This window comes from Myotis lucifugus, unplaced genomic scaffold (genome assembly GCF_000147115.1).
Source record: "Myotis lucifugus unplaced genomic scaffold, Myoluc2.0 scaffold_54, whole genome shotgun sequence".
Lineage (NCBI taxonomy): Eukaryota > Metazoa > Chordata > Mammalia > Chiroptera > Vespertilionidae > Myotis > Myotis lucifugus.
In genome coordinates this window covers 2,331,667-2,351,501 of record NW_005871102.1, presented here as the reverse complement: position 1 = coordinate 2,351,501, position 19,835 = coordinate 2,331,667, and the positions used below count along the sequence as shown (strand labels likewise).

Sequence of the window (19,835 nt, the reverse complement as noted above, 5' to 3'; positions counted from 1 at the left end):
TATAAAACTGAAAGTCAGGGCCCATTAAAAAAAGAACTCCTCGTTTTCCCCATTCGCCAGTCCTGACAACCACCATTCTACTTTCTGTCTCTCTGATTTTGAGTAAGTATCCCATATAAGTATAATTAGGCAATATTTTTAATAACATTTCTGAAAGAAAAATTTCCAATATTCAAGCTTTATTATGCAGGACAGATGAAGACTAGTTAGTAGCAACAAAGGAAGATAGTATCTAAGTAGTAATTGAAGGGACTTGGAAACTTTCATAGAACAAATGATTTTTTTGCTTTTCCTACTTTCTCACATTCAAATGCATTATTGGTAATAAGTGTGTTTTAAAGGGTTTTAATTCCTCTCAAAATAGGACCTTTAATGAATTTCTTTTGGGCCTGGCTGGGTGGCTCAGTTGGTTGGAGCATTGTCCTGTACACCAAAAGGTCGCGGGTTCAATTTCCGGTCAGGGCACGTACCTAGGTTGTAGGTTTGATCCCCACTCAGGACGCATACAGGAGGCAACCAATTGATATTTATCTCACATTGTTGTTTCTCTCTCTCTCTCTCTCTCTCTCTCTCTCTCTCTCTCTCTCTCTTTAAAAATTAATAAACACATATCTTCAGGTGAGGATTTTTTAAAAAAAAGAATTTCTTTTGGGAAGTGTGGTGAGACATGTTAGAGATGACATTGAATTTGGTATATTTCATTATGTTGTAGAAGAAATTATTCTTACTGTAAAATTGTAAGAAATATATCTACCCTTGGTCACTTATTGCAGTGAGAATCTCACTGAGAGAAAAAGCTGAACCAGAAACTTTGCTTTTACATTTTTCTTCCCTTATAGGTAATTTTGAGTTAATACCACACTCATAAATCCACAAGGTGGCAGCATTTGTTCATTTTGACAGTATCTCAGTATCTCAGCATTTGTTCATTTTGACAGTATCTCAGCTAATTAAATAGTAGGCAGGTATGGAAATTAGTGTTTACAATGAAGGTCATAGAGAGCTCATCTTACACATAGCAGTAATGTCACTTTTGCACTTTTCCTTAAATTAGGTATTGAGTAGCCACCAGAGAGGAATGGTTTTAAAGCATAGTTTAAACTTTGACTACATAATAGCAATGGCTCTAGGTTCTTGATTCTGGTTTGATTTTTACATACCTAGATTGTTATGTATAGAATTACTATACGTTCCACTTATAGTTTAGAGATTTAATATTTTTGCTTTATGTTTTCTCAAATTTTGTAAATAGAATATCATCAGATATTAGTAAATTCATAAGAATATGGTTACATATTATGGCATTCTTTGCTGCTAGATCAGTCACTACACTGGTGATGTGGTATTTGATTACTTTTTTAGACACCATTGTAAATATTTTACATGACATTGTAAGTGCTTCATTGACTCATTTTATTTTTTATAAACCCAGTGGAGTAAGGCATTGCTGTTAATTCCACTCTACAGATAAGGAATTGAGGTGAAGAGAAATTTTCTAACTTGTCTAAGGTCAGTGCAATGCTAGTAAGTGACAGAACTAAGATTTGAACTAGTTTTAGGATAAAGATTGATTTGGGAGAAAGTTGGATAACATTAGTTTTAATTTCCTTTGTCCCTTTGCCTGTGTTTATATTCTTTAAAGATCTGCCCACTTCTTTTCATTAAAATGGCCAATTTCTCGACCTTTCTTTGTTTCCTCGAAGTTATAGTTACCACACTCTCTTGAGGCATATTATCATGGTAATGAATTAGACCTTTAACAACTGTGTTCATTTTACGTAATTTTTGATAAATTGGATTCTAGTGTTCAGGGTTATGAATCTGCCTTGTTTGTCCATACCTGTTTTATAATTGCAAAAAATATGACAAGCTGTGGGAACAAAATTACCTTCTTGTTATATTGACGTCTTTGCATTGCTTTGTGCCACACTGTACTGGAAGTGTGCATTAATCAGCTATCCTGTGTGATCTGTGGCCTTGTTGCTTAATCACTTGACTGATAGCCCTTTTGACAAAGAATATAACCAGTTTCCTACATCTGAATTACATTTTATAACTGTTTTAAATACATCACTTTTTTAAAACAGTTGACACATTTGAAGTGTGAAAGAAAATTACAATTTATTTCCATGTTTAAAGTAAGTCTCCATTAATACTGTTTTTCAAGGAAAATGTTTGTGTATTTTAAAATTTAAAACATTTTATGAAATTGAATTTGTCATTGCAATAAACTTTCATAAACCACTTGTTTTAAGAATTACTGATAGTGGATAGCAGAAATGAATTTTATATAACAAGCAAGATTTCTTACAATTCTCTTGAATTTAATTGCACAAGCAGGTATGTTTCAGTTAATTTGTTTACCTTTTACTTTGTTTTTGTTTTAGCCAAACCGATCATTGTTTATTTTTGTTTACATTTCATAATTAAAGCAGTTGAAATATTATATTGTGAAATAAGAGATCATCTATTTTGGATAAGCTCTGAAAAGCTCTCTAAAAACTTCATTGTTCACTTGAATTATTTCATAATCTATTTTAGATCCTAATTATGTTTATGTTTGGGAACAGATATGCTTAAATCTGTCTAAGATTGGGAACAAATGACTCAGTGTTTAAAAGAACTGTACTTAAATATCGAGTTTCAGTTATGTGGAAGTACTTGCATATTTTAAAAAGGCAGATGTTTGTCTTTCTCTTTTAATCAAAATTTACTAGAAATAATAGTATTCTCTATACATTTTGGTCAGTAATCCTATTAAAATCTTATTGATTTAAACTATAAAGAACCTCGATAGTCCAGAATATAAAAAGGATATTCTGTACAGTAGTACAGGTCCTTTATATCCCATTATATTAAGAACAAAACATAACTAGAATGGAAGAAATAATAGCAGTGGAGTCAAACCAAAAAGTTATTTTTTTAGTAAAGAATGAGCAAATGTAGATAATTAATCTTTGTAGGAAAAGATAACTGTCTTGTGTAATGGGGTAGCGACAGAAGAAATAATAGACTTACATCATCAAATCAATTCTTTTGACAGGTAGCATTTTTATTTATATGTCAGTTTTCTCCCTGCAGTGTCTTTGGACAGTTGTTTTGATAAGTCAGTGTTTAAACTTTTTTTTTTAAAACTATAGTTTGAAAAGGGTACATTAACTTTTACTGGTACAACTTTAGAATGCTATTGATTTATTAGCCATGTATGTTTGTAGGTGGAGGAAAAGTATTTAGAGATAATATAATGGATTCTCCCATGGAGTCTGAGCTATACCAAAGCTTCCTAAGTTAAGAATAGGATTTCAACTTCAATAACTCTGTCTTTTGCCAGACACAGTAACATTTTTTCTTCAGTGGCATGAGGTTGTGGGTATAGAATGAGTCGGGATAGTTGAATAGTTGTCATCGATATAGTTATGTTGCATTAGAATCCATAGGATAGTAGCTGAGATAGCAGTCCAGTTGAAGTTGTTCACAAATAAATCTATTGCATTGCTACATAGTCCTGTTTTATTGGAGGGAACATTTGCTGAATTGTGATGTAGTCAATAGCATTTAATGAAATTCCTTTAAAATTTTTATAAATTTAAGAATTTAAAACTATAATGAAAAGTGAGAATCTCACCAAGTTTTTATGGGAAATATTTTTTAATGTGTACTTATTTTCCTTATCTCATCATTAGCTCAGCAAAGCTTCTTACTAAATTATTAACTATCCATTAACTGTTTTGTGAAAGAATATCACAGGTAATCCATAAAATGACTAATCCTTCCTCCTTCCCACTATTCACACACCTGTTGATATATTTTGGTAAATTCAAGTGATATTCCTCTGGTTTTAAATAAGACTGTTACTCCCAGACTGCATTTTTTTAACCATTCAGAGCCCATTTACCTCCTCCCAGAGAGGCTTCCTTGACATCAGGGAAGCCTGCTCTTCCACTTACCCTTTTGCCTCCCTGTATGTGTCAAAGCCTGTGAAGACCAATACAAGTCTCAAGTCCTCCATCTCAGCGGTCGCCAACTGGTGGCCTGTGGACCACTGGTGGTCCGTGAGGTCCGAAAGGTTGGTGATCGCTGGTTTAAGGAAACCTTTGGAGCAGCCGTCGCCAACCGGTGGTCCACAGACCACTGGTGATCCGTGAGGTCTCAAAGGTTGGCCACTGCTGCTCATCTGATTATCCAACCAGGAGGAAGTTTGCCTCGAGGTGTTCCTTAAAAGGGAAGGACAAAGAGTGTCCTGGACCAGTCCTGCAATGACTGAAAACTCAATACTGGTCCGTATTTGCAGAAGGATTTAAGTTTACGAAGTACTGTCACGTTATCTTTGTTGGGCCACCCATCCACTCTAGGAGGAAGGTAAAGTCATTCAATAATGAAGTAATATCACCACCCACATTTTGCAGGATGAGAATACAAATGAAAAAGCGATTAAGAGCCCTGTCTGGTGTCACACAACTAATAAATGGTACAGATCTCCAGAGAGCCTTGAACTTGAGCTTTATCTTGCAGGCAGGTAGTCAGTTCATCAGCTCAGATGGTAGGGGAAGAAGCTGGCCCAATGCCAGCTCTTTTCCCAGGGTCCAGTGCCTCTGATATTGGGATTATGCCTTAGTTCTGGTGGGAAAACCACTGTTTTGGATGTCCTCTCGGCCATCTGTTATGCAGTCATTTTTGTTGGGGTTCACCATCCACCATCAATCTGCTCCCATCAGCTTCATCTCATCATCTTGTGGCATCCTTGTCTGGTTTTGGTATTGAGTAATGCTGGCCTCATAAAATGACTTTGGAAGAATTTGGAAGCGTTCCCTTCTATTCTAATTTTTGGAAGAATTTGAGAAGGATTGGTATTAATTCTTCTTTGAATCTACCAGTGAAGCCATCTAATCCTGGACTTTGTTGGGAGGATTTTTGTTTATTTGTTTTGTGGGTTTTTTTGTTTATTTTTTAAAAGATATTTTTATTGATTTCAGAGAGGAAAGGAATGGGGGAGAAAGACAGAAACATCAGTGATGAGAGAGAATCATTGATCGGCTGCCTCCTGCATACCCTGCACTTGGGGATCGAGCCCGAAACCCAGGCATGTGCTCTGACTGGGAATCGAACCGTGACGGCCTGGTTCACAGGTTGCTGCTCAACCACTGGCCAAGATGGCTGGCCTGTAATGATAATTTAATGATTCAACTTTTATGTGTGTTTTATCCTTTTATCTGCTTCAGTAATTCCTCTTGTATTCTAATTTATTTATTAAACTGACATTAAATAGTGTGAAATTCTATCTTCCCCACACAATGGTAGGAAGAAGAGTAGCTAGAACTTATGAAAAGATTAATTGATAATTCTCTTTTTACTTATATTTAATATTGCAAACCATTTAAACTTTCCTCACTACTTTTACAGCAGAACTTGTTAGCCTTTACAGTTGGGTAGGTTGTATTATGGTTATTAAAACAAATGAAAAAATATTCTAAGTTTCTACTAACAAAAGAACCATCTATAAACAGAATTATGTAGCTATGCACATTTCACCACCACTTATAAGTTGATGTCTTGATCATGATTTAATCTGGACATAGGGCCTGGTATAATCTGAGGGCCTTTCAAGTAGATCTCTTATCATTGTAGACAGAATCACTTCGGAAATAGAATAAACCAAATTCTGAATAGTTGTCATTATAAATGTCACAAGTATAGATAAATAGTCTTACTGACCACATATATACGTGGTTTTTTTTTTCCCCTCAGTATTGAATTTGACCGGGATTGTGACTATTTTGCAATTGCTGGGGTTACAAAGAAGATTAAAGTCTATGAATATGGCACAGTCATTCAGGATGCGGTGGATATTCATTACCCTGAAAATGAAATGACCTGCAATTCCAAAATCAGGTATCTACATTATTTTCTTGGCATAATGCAGTGTATATGTAACGATTGGTATCTATAATTAGAATGAGTTTGTTATTTTGCTTTTCTATGAAACTCCTTACTTATTCATGGTGAACACTATAATTGCCTACAGAGGATACATCAGAATATCTTTCTTAATAGATATTGGTTGCTTTCCCTCTATAGTTATTGCTTTTCAGTTTGTCAAATGAAAGCTATTTTTCTTTCACTTAATCAATTAAAGGTCTTTGTTGAGATGGCCTTTCATTAGGTGTTGAATAAAGGATTACTGTAGCCTATGAATATGTCTGAAAGTCAGGAATTTTTCCCCTAGCATGCACATCTCTAAATATTATAATATTTTATAGTTTTAAGAATTCTTTTTTTAAAAAAAGTATTTTATTGATTTTTTACAGAGAGGAAGGGGGAGGGATAGAGAATTAGAAACATCGATAAGAGAGAAACATCGATCAGCCGCCTCCTGCACCCTCCCCACTGGGGATGTGCTTGCAATCAAGGTACATGCCCTTGACCGGAACCGAACCTGGGACCCCTGAGTCCACAGGCTGACGCTTTATCCACTGAGCCAAACCGGTCAGGGCAAGAATTCTTTTCATAAGAACATTCTGCTTCTTTTCATTGAGGGCATAATATTTAAGTTTCCTGTACTAGGGTTTAGAGTTCATAATGAGTATGGTAAAATACTGCATTTAACAGTATTCAAACCTGGGATACTGTTCAAAATTGAGGAACTAGGCACAATTTCTGATTTGCAATCCAAAAACTTTAGAGGAGTCCTGGAATCTGCATTTTAAAAATAAGCTTCCTAAGCTGGTCACATGGGCACTGGGCTTAAAAGGTGATGATATACGGAAATCATCTAATAATAAATTATTTAGAATTTTGAACCTTTCCCAGTCATCTTTGTACCTTTTTTATTTAAAATGAATGATATATATAGAATTGTATGTTTAATAATGTTAATTATATGGCAAGTATTACAATCTTTATATAATTATAGCTTTATTTTTTGTTTCCTAATTCATTCATAAAAATGGTAGACTCATAATTTGTGAGCCTACTCATTTATCAGTGGTGCTTATTGAGAATCCATTATAGTTTTTGTCCTAAGTCCAACATGAGTAAGAAATAATTTTATTGAATTCTTCTTACATGGCAGACATTGTCTTAAGTGCTTTGTCTTAGCAGACCAATGAGATAGTTACCTTTATTGCCCTATTTTATATACAAGGAGGCCGAAGCACAGAAAAGTTAATGAACTTGCTTCAGATTACACAGCTAGGGTTTGTAGGTACCAGGATTCAAACAGGTAGTTTGGTTCTAGAGCAGCCGTGGGCAAACTACGGCCCGCGGGCTGGATCCGGCCCGTTTGAAATGAATAAAACTAAAAAAAAAAAAGACCGTACCCTTTTATGTAATGATGTTTACTTTGAATTTATATTAGTTCACACAAACACTCCATCCATGCTTTTGTTCCGGCCCTCCGGTCCAGTTTAAGAACCCATTGTGGCCCTCGAGTCAAAAAGTTTGCCCACCCCTGTTCTAGAGTCTGTGCTCTTAACCATTTCATGTTCTTCTTTTATAACATGGAGCACAAAGAGTAGTACCTATTTTATTAGATTGCACTTTAAATAAATACACATAATGCACTCAGCACAATATTTGGCCCATCTCAAGGATTCATATTAAATGTGACTGTATTGAAAATGTGGATTAGAGAGTTTACCCTTTCTTAACACTTAAAAATATGGCAATACTTTCGGTACCTTGGAGTAAATGGAGGATGCTTTTCAAGATAGGACGCCATGGACTTGGGACTGAAAGAATCAGTTTGTAAGCATGCCTGAAACCAATTTGGAGTACGGCAATAGTGAAAGTGAAGTAAATTACCCAAAGCCACAGCTAGTCAGGGGCAGATCTGGAATTTGAGCTCAGGTCTATCTGAATCAAATTTAGCTCTTAACTGTTCCATGTAATTTTGCGCAGAAATTCAAGTAAGTATATTTAAACATAAAAATTAATTCTTCCAGTCTCTGAAATTTAGCATGAATGCAGCTAGTAGAGAGCAAAAGATTTTATTATGTTCATATGCTTGGAACTCATTTAGGCTAATTGCTCTCAAAGTGGCTTCTTCCTTAATATACTATTTGCTTTACTCTATGCATGATTCACATCTGTGTCTCACCAAAAATATACATTTTTAGATGTTGCATTTTTAATTTTGGAGTGGTTGAGAATAGCTGAAAACATAAATGTTAAAAGTTTAATTCTCATTGTTAAATGCTTTTGATTGGACTTTCAGCCACAAGATTCTGTTGAGATATAAACTGAAACTTAATTTAAACTAGTTTATTTGCTTTTATGATTTGGCACAACTGGGTTCAGGGACCTAAACAATCTGATTAGATCTCTGCTATTCTGCCCTGCCATTCTTTGTGCCCCCTTGGCCTCTATTATCTTCTCCCATAGGCATACTTTTTTCATGTATTCAAATGGCCAGTGGCAGCTTTAGGTTCATATTCATCTTTCAGCTAGTGATAAGAGTGCAAAGTGGTATGGGTCATTACTTGGTAGTTTCAATAGAAAAATGTGGGAATTACTTGATATCTTTCCTTCCCAGATGTGTTATGAGCAGGAAAATGATGGTGAACTTATGTAGAACATTTCAAAAGGTTCTAATGTTTCTGGACATATAAAAATCCTTTCTCTCTATTGTTAATTATTTTTACATAAAGTACAGCTTAAACATATTGCTTTTTTTCAGCTGTATCAGTTGGAGTAGTTACCATAAGAACCTGTTAGCAAGCAGTGATTATGAAGGCACCGTCATCCTGTGGGATGGATTTACAGGACAGAGGTCAAAGGTCTATCAGGTAATTAAGGATACTAATTTGTTTTGAGAATTAAATTTTTACTTTCTTAATAATTATAAAGCTTCATATACTTCATAATTAAAATTTTAAAGGCACTATTTAGTATTTTTTTATACCTATGTAATACTAAATCATGCTTTTAAAAGCATTTTCTTAGACTTTTGCATTTTTAGAATGTATCTCATTTTAGTAAATGTATATTATATATAAAAAGTTTGGGAACTACTTTACATCTCTTTTGTTTTTATAGCCTGTTCTCTCTCCCTCCCACAATAGCAGTAAATTGGTATCAAGTTTTTTTTGTTGTTGTTTTTGCTTTATTTATTTTAAGATCTATATTCTATCTGAGACTACTTTGTCTTCCTCCTACATCCAGGAGCATGAGAAGAGGTGTTGGAGTGTTGACTTTAATTTGATGGATCCTAAACTCTTGGCTTCAGGTTCTGATGACGCAAAAGGTACTATTTGAATCACCTCTCTTTCCCTCCCACCCCCTTTATTCCTTTTACTAGCAGAAATACAGATATTTATTGAAATTTATAGCAATCTTTTGTGATTACTGATTGCTCCAAAAATAACTGAACTCCAAAAATCTATATCTCTTTTGGAATGAAAGAAAAATGGATATACTACATCTTCATTATTATATTTTCTGGGTACATGCCACATGGTGAAATTTTTGTAACCAATTCCTTTATATATACACCACTGAATGAACTTTTTTTCTGAAGCATTTAGACATTTTTGCATTCTGAATTATATTAAATTTCCAGTGTATGCTAAAATATTTGAGTACAGTTAATCCTGTTTTAAGGCAAAAATTCTACATCTCTTTCTGCCAATTTAATCGACCTCTTCTATTTTTTCTTGTATATTTATCTTTATTATTCTCTTCTGTTGTCCATACTGTCCTGTTTGGCCTGGTTTTTCTCACCATTAGATTTATAAGATCATATTAACAGTTATATTATCTTAGAGTTAGAAGCCTTAATTTCTTTGTGTGTTTTTTCCTACATGTAACTTATAGAAGTGGTAGTTGTTGGGACCATTTTTACTTTTTTTTTTCATTTCTGTTTATAAATTACTGTATTAGTATTCCTAAAAAGATTCTAAAATTTTACTATGCCTTTATTCTTAGTACTGGTTTTCAACCCCAAATGCACATCGGAATCACCCAGAGAGCTTTTTAAAAAACACTAGTACCTGGACCTTTTTAAAAAACACTAATATCTACCTCATCTGGGTGTTGTCCTGAGTGGGACATTGAGACCAATCAAAAGATGGATGGGAAGGTTTTGTTTTTGTTATTGTTAATGTTTGTTTTAATTCTATTATGCAACCAGGATTGTGGCCTCTATCCTGAAAATATATTTTGTGTATGTATTCTGGTGTCTACTAAGACATTTTTGTTTAAAAATAACATGATGGTTGCTGTAGTACCTCACAGGACAACAGCTCACCTTTCTGCTTGTGCTTTCAGATCTGACCTGCTCTGATCAGTCAGCTTTCTTTCTTCTCCCCATCATTACAAATCTCAGTATAAATCACTAGAATGAACCTAGTTATGGGATCATGTTATCACTCATTTTACATTGAATATCTGTTTGTTTTCTGACTTTGAAACTAAGCACTCTTGGTTTCAATATACTGTTCTATTATTACATTGTTTAAAATTTTTGGTCCCAGTAAATCAGAATGCTTTAGATTAACTAAAAAAACCAAAAAAACAAAACAGCTGTTTCTAGGTTACAGAAGCATTTGCTAATGATTATTTATTTTTTTGTTTGTTTTTATTTTCCTTTATTCTTAGTGAAGCTGTGGTCTACCAACCTAGACAATTCAGTGGCAAGCATTGAGGCAAAGGCTAATGTGTGCTGTGTTAAATTTAGCCCCTCTTCTAGATACCATTTAGCTTTCGGCTGTGCAGGTAAGAAATACAAGCAGATTTGTTGTTTGATGTTGGTTGAGAATCATGTCTAAGATAAAAGTTTTAAAAATGAGTAACTTTCTTTGTAGGTTTAAATTGTGTTTTCATTGTTAAACTCTAAATTAGAAGTATGCAGTATGCCATCATTACTCATTTGTTGCTGTACCTTCATTTCAGTATTTTGTCACTAATATTCAATACATAGAGAGTGTCACTAATATTCAATACATAGAAAAGGGTTTGTTGATAATTTTTGTCATTGTTCCTCTAAGTCTTTCTATGCATGAACTAATGCTTACTTATTCAGAAACTTAGGTCATAATGATGTTTAAACTATTCAGTTATATTGTATAGACAGGAATTTTTTTTCCTATAGGAAACCAATTAATTCAGCAATTATTGAGTGTCTACTATGCACAAATTACCTATTTAGGGACAGTGAATAAAACCAAGTCTTGTATCTTGGAGTGCTTGCTAATATAGTAAGTAATCATAAAAATGTTTGCTATTTTAATAATAGCAAAGAATTTTTTGCTAAAGTATTTTTTTTTAACTAGGGTGACGGAATGTCTGTTTGCCTGGGTCAGTGCAAGTTTATACTTGTACCAATATAATTATTACTAGTAAGTTCTCTTTCATTGTCAGAAGTGTTATGGGGTTGGCAGGTTAATTATAGGGGTCACTATTAATTACTTTGTCTTCTATATCTGTTTTCTTCCCTTGAATATTTATTAAAAGAATAAACATCTGTAGTTTAATTTCTGCATTGTGAAATTTCCTTGGTTCTTTTTTTAATGATAATATCAGTGTGTGTGTTTTTTATATTAGCTAACACCATATCACAATGAGCACAATTATCACTTTTAAAAGAGAAAAGCACAGTTTAAATCTTAATTTGTCATTACACGTTTTCCTTATTTCAACTTATTTCACTTGGATACTGACATAATTTCATAGTTAAACTCAAGAAGGATATGGACTAACATGTATGTGTGGGTAAAATTCCCTATTTTTATTATATAGAATTTTTTTCTTTATTAAGTGTTATTCTTTTCCATTTGAACTTCTCCCTTATTTACATTTCTGTTTTGTTACTGCTTGATATGTAGCCTTAAACAAGTTGATTTACTTTTCTCCCCAAGCTCCTTATTCCTAAAATAGAGATAGCCCTTTGGGGCTCTTATGAGGATTATGAAAGAAAAATGCTATGTGTAAAGCTCTAATAGTATAGAATTCAATCATTGTTTAGTTATTAACATTTTATTAAGTTAAAATAGTTTATTGAATTTTAAAGTTCTGTTTTATAAACATACTAACCATTGGCCATCATTTAAGAATAGACATAATTGTCAGTCTTTAACACAAATGCCAGATATGAGTATCTTCAAAAGTTCTCCTTTCTGGAAAAGGAAAGCCTACTTTTAAAATGTTTCAGCTATCTGGCAGGCAGTTTTGTCCCCACTGCTTTAAATTTTCATATATTTCATAGTTAATTTTTGCACTTACTTTTCCATGTAAGCTTTTTATTCTCATCTTAATTACATTATATTTATTTGTTAATTTTGGGAACATTGACATTATTAAGGTAGTGTATCTTCCCACATATTTATATGAGATATTTTTCTAAAGTAAAATTTTATACTTTACTTCATTTAGGCCCTAGGCCTTTCTGGTTATTTTTTTCCTAAGTATGCTATAATTTTGTTATTTTAAATAAAATATTTTTCATTCTTATTTTAGGTACTGTTTGCTAAGAGTAGATAAAAACTGTTGGTATTTGGATATTTGTATCATATCAAGGCACTTTGTATATTTATCTTACTAAATCTGGGAGTTTTTTAGTAGAATCTTTTTGGTTGTCTATTTATAGTTGATAGTGGCCAGAAATGATGTTTGTGTTTCTTCTTTTCCAATGATTTATTACATTCTCCTCTTATAAGGCAGTATCATCATACTAGTGATAGTTACTTCCCACTTCTATTTAATTGAGTGCACATTAGTATTTTGCTATTTTGGATATCTAATTTTGGAAAACAGTCTTACTAAATTCAAATTAATTATTTTACTATTTCTTAGGAGCAACTTTAGTACTTTATCAAGTACCTTTTCAGCATCAATTGGTTTAATTTGTTGACATAATGAATTATGCTTATACATTTTCTGTTATTCAATTCTGTTTGTCTCTAGATTAAACCCTGCTTGAGCTTAATGTGGAATTCTTTTTTTTTTTTAAATATAATTTATTGATTTTTTACAGAGAGGAAGGGAGAGGGATAGAGAGTTAGAAACATCGAAGAGAGAGAAACATCGATCAGCTGCCTCCTGCACACCCCCTACTGGGGATGTGCCCACAACCAAGGTACATGCCCTTGACTGGAATCGAACCCGGGACCCTTCAGTCCACAGGCTGATGATCTATCCACTGAGCCAAACCGGTCAGGGCTGGAATTCTTTTGATAAATTTTTACATTTCATTGCTGATATTTTTACATCTATATCAATAATTGATCTGTAATTCTCTTTACCATTTTTAATATCAGTATTTTACTATTTTCAATATACAAGTCTTAAATTTCTCTTGTTAAATTTATTTTTAAGTATTTTAGTACTTTTAGTCCTTTGAATAGAATTGTTTTCTTAATTTAATTTTTAGACTTTTTGTTGCTAATGTATGCAATCAGTTTTTGTATATTGATTTTGCATACTGCAATCTTGCTACTTTTGTATTTTCTCATAGTTTTATGGTGCATTACTTCAGATTTTCTACATTTAAGATAGTATCATCTGTGAATTAAAACACTTTTATTTTTTCATTTACTATATTAATGCCTTTATCTTTATTGTGTGAGCTAAAAACTTACGTGAGATGTTGAATGGAGTAGCAGAAGGGATTTTCTTTTCTTAGGGAGAAAGCATTTACTTCTTCACAGTTAAGTGTGATATTAGCTGTAGGTTTTTTGTAGACACCCTTTATCAACTGAGTAAGTTTCCACATATTACTAGTTTGCTAAGAGTATTTATTATGAATGAGTGTTGGATTTTGTGAAATGTTTTTTCCTGCCTCTAGTAAGATGATCTTGTGGTTTATGTCCTTTATTGTAATAATATAGCATCTTCTTTCTTCCTCTCTTTTTTTTTCTTTTTTCTACCATAGACCACCCTTCTATTCAGGAGAAAAATCTCTCAGCCATAATCTAAGATCCTATTTATAAGTTACTGGATTTGGTTTGCTGTAGCCTTCTTTTCTTATGCTGTTTTCTGGCTTTGATAGCAAAGTACGAATGGCCTCATAGAATGAGTTTCGAAGTGTTTCTTCCTTTATTTACTGAATGAGTTTGTGAAGGATAGGTATTATTTCACCTTTATAGACTTTATCAGTGAAACCATCTAGACTTGGACTTTCCTTTGTGGGAAGATTTTACATTTTGAATTCAGTTTCTGTACTTCCTGTAAGTCTATTTAGGTTTTCTATTTCTTCTTGAAGTTGGTTTTGATAGTTATTGTCTTTCTAGGCATTTATAAATTTAATTTTTTAAATTGTTGGCATAAAGTTGTTTATAACATTCTCTTGTAATTCTTTTAATTTCCATAGTGTCAGTTAATGTCCCTTCCTTTATTCCTTACTGACCTTTTGTGTCTTCTCTCTTTTTTTCTTGGTCAGTCCAGTTAAATATCTGTCAGTTTCTTTCTTTCTTTTTTTTAAAATATATTTTATTGATTTTTTACAGAGAGGAAGGGAGAGAGATAGAGAGTTAGAAACATCGATGGGAGAGAAACATCGATCAGCTGCCTCCTGCACACTCCCTACTGGGGATGTGCCCGCAACCAAGGTACATGCCCTTGACCGGAATCGAACCTGGGACCCTTGAGTCCGCAGGCCGACGCTCTATCCATTGAGCCAAACCGGTTAGGGCATCTGTCAGTTTCTTAGGTGTATTTGTATGTGTAGGTAGGGAAGGTGCTTCAGGCCAGAACACCACATATGTTCTTACCCACATTTACTTGTTGGAAGGGTTGGAGATGTGTAGGCTGAACCTTTTGTAATGACTGTTAGCTCACCATGAGTACTGATAGGCTAAAAGAACTGTTATTTCTTTCTCAGCCATTAGAACTATTAAAATCAAAATGCCCTTGCTGTAATCAAGGGCTCAGAAATCTTTCGCTATATCTGCCACAGAGATAGAGACTAGACACTGGAACACTTCAACAGAGAACCTCCACATCTTTACAATGATGCTTGCAACAGAAATATCCAAAGCAGAATGACCACAAAATCTCTACCTTTCAAATCTTACATCCCATTGGTGGAACCTAAGTCACATCCAGGAGCATAACTGCAAGGGGATCTGAGCAAGATAGTTTTTAACTTTCTATCTTCCATAAGCTAAAAATAGCATAAGGTGGTGGGAAATGGATGCTGAGTGTCATTGACCCTAGCCAGCACAATGAGATTTGATATGAATTAAAGACTTATTTTTTGGCAATGAAATAGGTTAATATCAGAACAGGCATTAATGAAACAGAAGGTCTTATTTTACTCACTGCCTTTAATTGTACCTTTCACTTACTGAAACCCCTTTAATCATAAGAAAAATCTTTACTACCAGAAAACAATGACTCTTGTTGAATCATCTTCATTTAGAATTGAAATATTTCTTAAAATGCAGACTATTATCTAAATGTTTCTTTTTAAACTGTACAACATCATTCTCTCTAGCTGTACCATTTATTTTACCACTGAGAACAGTACAAGAGTTATATTCACAAGGTTGCTTATTAAATACCATTTGTAATGAAGAATTTGACATTAGGAATGGGTTATAAATCTAGTTGATCTTTTTGTTGTTGATTTTTTTTTTTTTTTTTACTGGAGCTTACAACATGAAAAGTTTCTCAAGATGGACTAGAAACTCACAAGCATTTCTGTTAAAATCAAATCCTAAGTCGTGGTCCGCTTGAAAATAATAGGTTAAAGAACCTTTTTGTGATTAATATTGAGAAAAAGACTTTATAAACCATGTAAAATCTATTCCTAAGCCCTGAGATTATTCAAAACGTGCTTTTCAAAAAGAGAGGATAATATTTTCTTTCTTCCTTTTTTTTTTTTAAGAGAAGGGCTTTTTTAAAAAAATTATGTTTTATTGACTTTTTACAGAAAGGAAGGGAGAGGGATAGTCAGAAACATCAATGAGAGAGAAACATCGATCAGCTGCCTCCTGCACACCCCCCACTGGGGATGTGCCCGCAACCAAGGTACATGCCCTTGACTGGAATCGAACCTGGGACCCTTCAGTCTATAGGCTGATGCTCTATCCACTGAGCCAAACCAGTTAGGGCGAGGATAATATTTTCAACATAAGGGTAAAGGTCTTTATTAAGTGTCTGTTATTTGTTTAACAAGGACATTTATAAAAAATATTTTTATTGATTTCAGAGAGTAAGGGAGAGGAAGAAAGAGACAGAAACATCAATGATGAGAGAGAATCATTGATTGGCTGCCTCCTGCACGCTCCCTACTGGAGATTGAGCCTGCAATCCAACCATCTGCCTTGATCGGGAATTGAACCCTGTGACCTCCTGGTTCATAGGTTGACACTCAACCACTGAGCCACATCAACCTGGCAAGGACATACTCTTATTGTGTAGAAAAAGATAGAAAACCATTTTTCCTCCAGTTTATCTTCTCTAAAGCCAATTTGGGAGAGCATTGTAAGACTAAAGTAAATAGAACTAGCAATCTGTGGCTTTAATATGATATTAGAGTTGCTTGCATGCTAACTTGAAGCATCTTGTAATTTTTAAAGTTGTAATTAGTATAACAGATAGGAAATATGGGTATTTTTAAGGTTATTTTCTTTGAAATAATAATAGTTCTCCCCTCCCCAAAATTAGTGATATAAGTCAAAGATAAAATTAGTTTTATTCTGTTTCAGAAGTGGCATTTATGTTAACAACATATTCACTGGGAAGAAATAATGTCCCTAGAACAAATAAACAGGAATTCTGAAATATTCTATTTAACTGTGTTATCAATAAACATTTTTAGCTTTGGTTACTGTGAACTCTGTTATTCTCACTAATCAGTTCACATACATAAGCACCATTTGTTTTCCCATTTTCTATACTTTCTAAGTGTGATTTGGCATTTGATGATTCTTAGTCTTCAAAAGAAAAAAGTAACCTTTTAAGGGTTTGGGAGGATTTATTAATTTATTTCCCTTACTTGAATACTTTTGGAAGCTTCTCATTGCCTAAAGAATAAATACAGATAATATTGCTTTCTGTTCTACTAGTAGGCCTTTCATGATCAGCTTCAATATTTCTTATATGTGACTCATGTTGTTGTTTTTTTAACATATTCAGTAAAAATAATTTTTATAAAGGTTCTTCTTGATTCTCAGTAAAGCTATCTGGGCTATCGTACATTTGCGGCTTAAAAATATCTACATTTAAAATTGTTTATATTTAATTAAACAAATAGTATAAGATTATGTCCTTATTCTCAACTTTCATTTGTTACAAAGTTTAAATTCCCCTTGATCAAACATTATTAAACTACCTCCTCAAAGGTACTACTGTTAATAGTTTTAAAGGTATCTTTCCATAAATACATAGCATTTCTTGAGGAGGAGGCCAATAAGTATTTTTCTTTATTTGGAAATATGTATGATTCTAAATGAGGGTGGATTATAAAAGATGAACATCTATACTATACAAAACTCAAATTTAGAATATTTTAGACCTCTACAGTCAGTTTATGGACTACCTTCTACTTTCCTCTTGTTTTCCCAACATCCCTGTCACCAAAATATAATTAGTTCCTTTCAGGTTGAAAACCTTGGTGTTTAAGGATCTATGACACCTAATTTAATTCACAGTATAGAGTTAACATGGAGAAACTTGAGTAAGGTAGATATGTAATTGCTCAGGGGACTTTTACTATATTTTCCTGTCTTATCTAAGTAATGGGAAGCATTTTCGATTTGTTAAGTTTATAAATCTGCCTTGTCTTTTATACAGCAGTTGCCAGTGGAGATGATGTCTTTTCCTTCACGTTTAAATGAATTGAATGTCTGAATATTTAATAAATCTTGATTAATATCGCAACATTCATGAACATGTGTTTCAGTTATCTATACTACATAGATAATGAGGGTGTGTGACTGTGAAGGACATTTTATTTTCAAGTTTCCAAGTAATTTGAGTAAACTCAAATGGAAGTGGCAAGCATAAAGCCAGTATTCACAAAACAAATTATTCTATTACTTTGTAATAAATAAAATCTATTTTTTAGAGTGCTAGAACCTAAAAACAACTTTGAAGCACCCAATAAATCTCTTATCTATTTATGCCTGTCTTGCCTTCCAGCCTGTCATTAGCACTCTAGCTAGATCTTTTAAAAAATGAGCTTCACAAGAAATTTTATATTTATATTAAGTGCAGAGATATTTTAAAGTCAGGCATCTTTTACTCAACTGTTACTAAAATTGAGTAATCACTACTAACATTTGGAAAGTATGAAATGCATGATACGATGTCAAGGGATACCATTAAAATAATAGAACCAAAGAACAAAATTCAAACTGCTATTAGGGTAAGGGGGAAGGAGTACAATATTTGGCTAACCCAAAACAAGCAAGCAAGAAAGGGGAGGTGGGGAAACACAGAAAACTTGGGGTAATTAAAAAAAAAAAAGCTCATAGATAGAAATCCAAATATATCTAATTATAGTAAATGGAAATGGATTCAATGGGTCCAAATAAAAGGCAGGGATTAATAGGCTAGTTAAAAATGTTCAGAATGCAATTCTATATTCTTTATAAGAGACACATTTAAAACAAGGATAAGGAAAAGTAAATAAAAAGTTTTATTGGGTGCAGTAGAAGATACCTGACAAAGATTATATTGCATAGGAGTTTGGAAAATATGGAATTTTTAGACAATTGGTATGGGAAAATGACAGTGTAATTCTAACTCATGAAATACACAAAACTAATTCCAGATGATCAAATGACCTAAATATGAGCAGCAAAACTATAAACTGTTTATAAGACAACATAAGAAAGAATATCTTCACAATCTTGATTCAGGGAATGCCTTAAGATACCAGAACTGTAAACTTTAGATGAAAGGTGAGTAAATTTGGCTATTATAAAATATAATACTTTTGTTCATCAAATAAATCCTGGAATAAATAATTTTTAAAAAGTCATTAATTGGGGTGAGATAGTTAGGACACATATTCAGAATACATGAAGAACTCTTTCAAGTAAATAAGAAAATAATAAATATGCTCTACAACCTTGTTACTCAAAGTGTAGTCTGCCCAGTGGAACAACGTGAGAGCCCAGAAACAAACCCAAAACGATCACGTATTGTAAAATGGTACAGTCAACAGTTTGTCAGTTTCTTTAAAAGTTAAAAGTTAAATACAAAATTATTACATTTCCCAGTAATTACATTTTATAGGTAGCTCCTCAATACCTGAATATATGTCCACAGAAAGACTTGAATGTGATTGTTGATAGCAGCATTATGCATGATAACCAAAAAAAGGGGGAAGCAAATATCTATCTACTGGTAAGTGGATAGACAAAATTGGTATATCCATACAGTGGATACTCTTCCACAATAAAAATGAATAAGCTGCTGACACATGTTAAAACATGGATGAACTTAAAATACATATGTGAAGTGTAAGAAACCATGCAGTGGAATCAAGTATTATAATGATTCCATTTATATAAATTGTCCAGAAAAGGCAAATTTTTAGATCGGTAGGTATAGTGATTACCTAGGGCAATGGGTGATAGATGGGCTTAAGAGATCTTACTGGATGAGGAAAACGTTCTAAAACATTTATGGTGATGGTTGCACCACTGGGTAAATTTAGTGAAAATCACTGAATATTGTATTTACAATTTTTATGTAGTGTCTCTCAAGAAAGTGTTTTTACAAAAGCAAATGTGGGATATATAAAATTATATAGCATTATGTTTAGCCAGAATGCCAAAATATTTATATTACCTTTTTAATAAAGCCATCAAAATTTAGAGATTTAAAAAAAAAAATTTAGAGATTTATTTTTAAATTTCCAGTTATTTTGAACCTTTAATTCTCTATTT

General features: G+C 33.1%; 1 protein-coding gene across 7 annotated transcripts in view; it reads left to right on the top strand.

Annotated features, from left to right (window-relative positions):
- COP1 (COP1, E3 ubiquitin ligase) overlaps positions 1-19,835 on the top strand; it is a 92,567-nt gene that overhangs the window by 50,915 nt on the left and 21,817 nt on the right. For all 7 annotated transcript variants that reach the window (XR_001348252.2, XM_023753962.1, XM_023753958.1 and 4 more), the window contains 4 exons: positions 5,746-5,889; positions 8,675-8,783; positions 9,160-9,241; positions 10,594-10,710. Coding sequence is in view for 6 of the 7 variants with exons in the window: in XM_023753962.1 (XP_023609730.1) it covers positions 5,746-5,889; positions 8,675-8,783; positions 9,160-9,241; positions 10,594-10,710 (452 nt within the window). In the remaining variant the exon portion in view is untranslated. The remainder of the gene's footprint in view (positions 1-5,745; positions 5,890-8,674; positions 8,784-9,159; positions 9,242-10,593; positions 10,711-19,835) is intronic.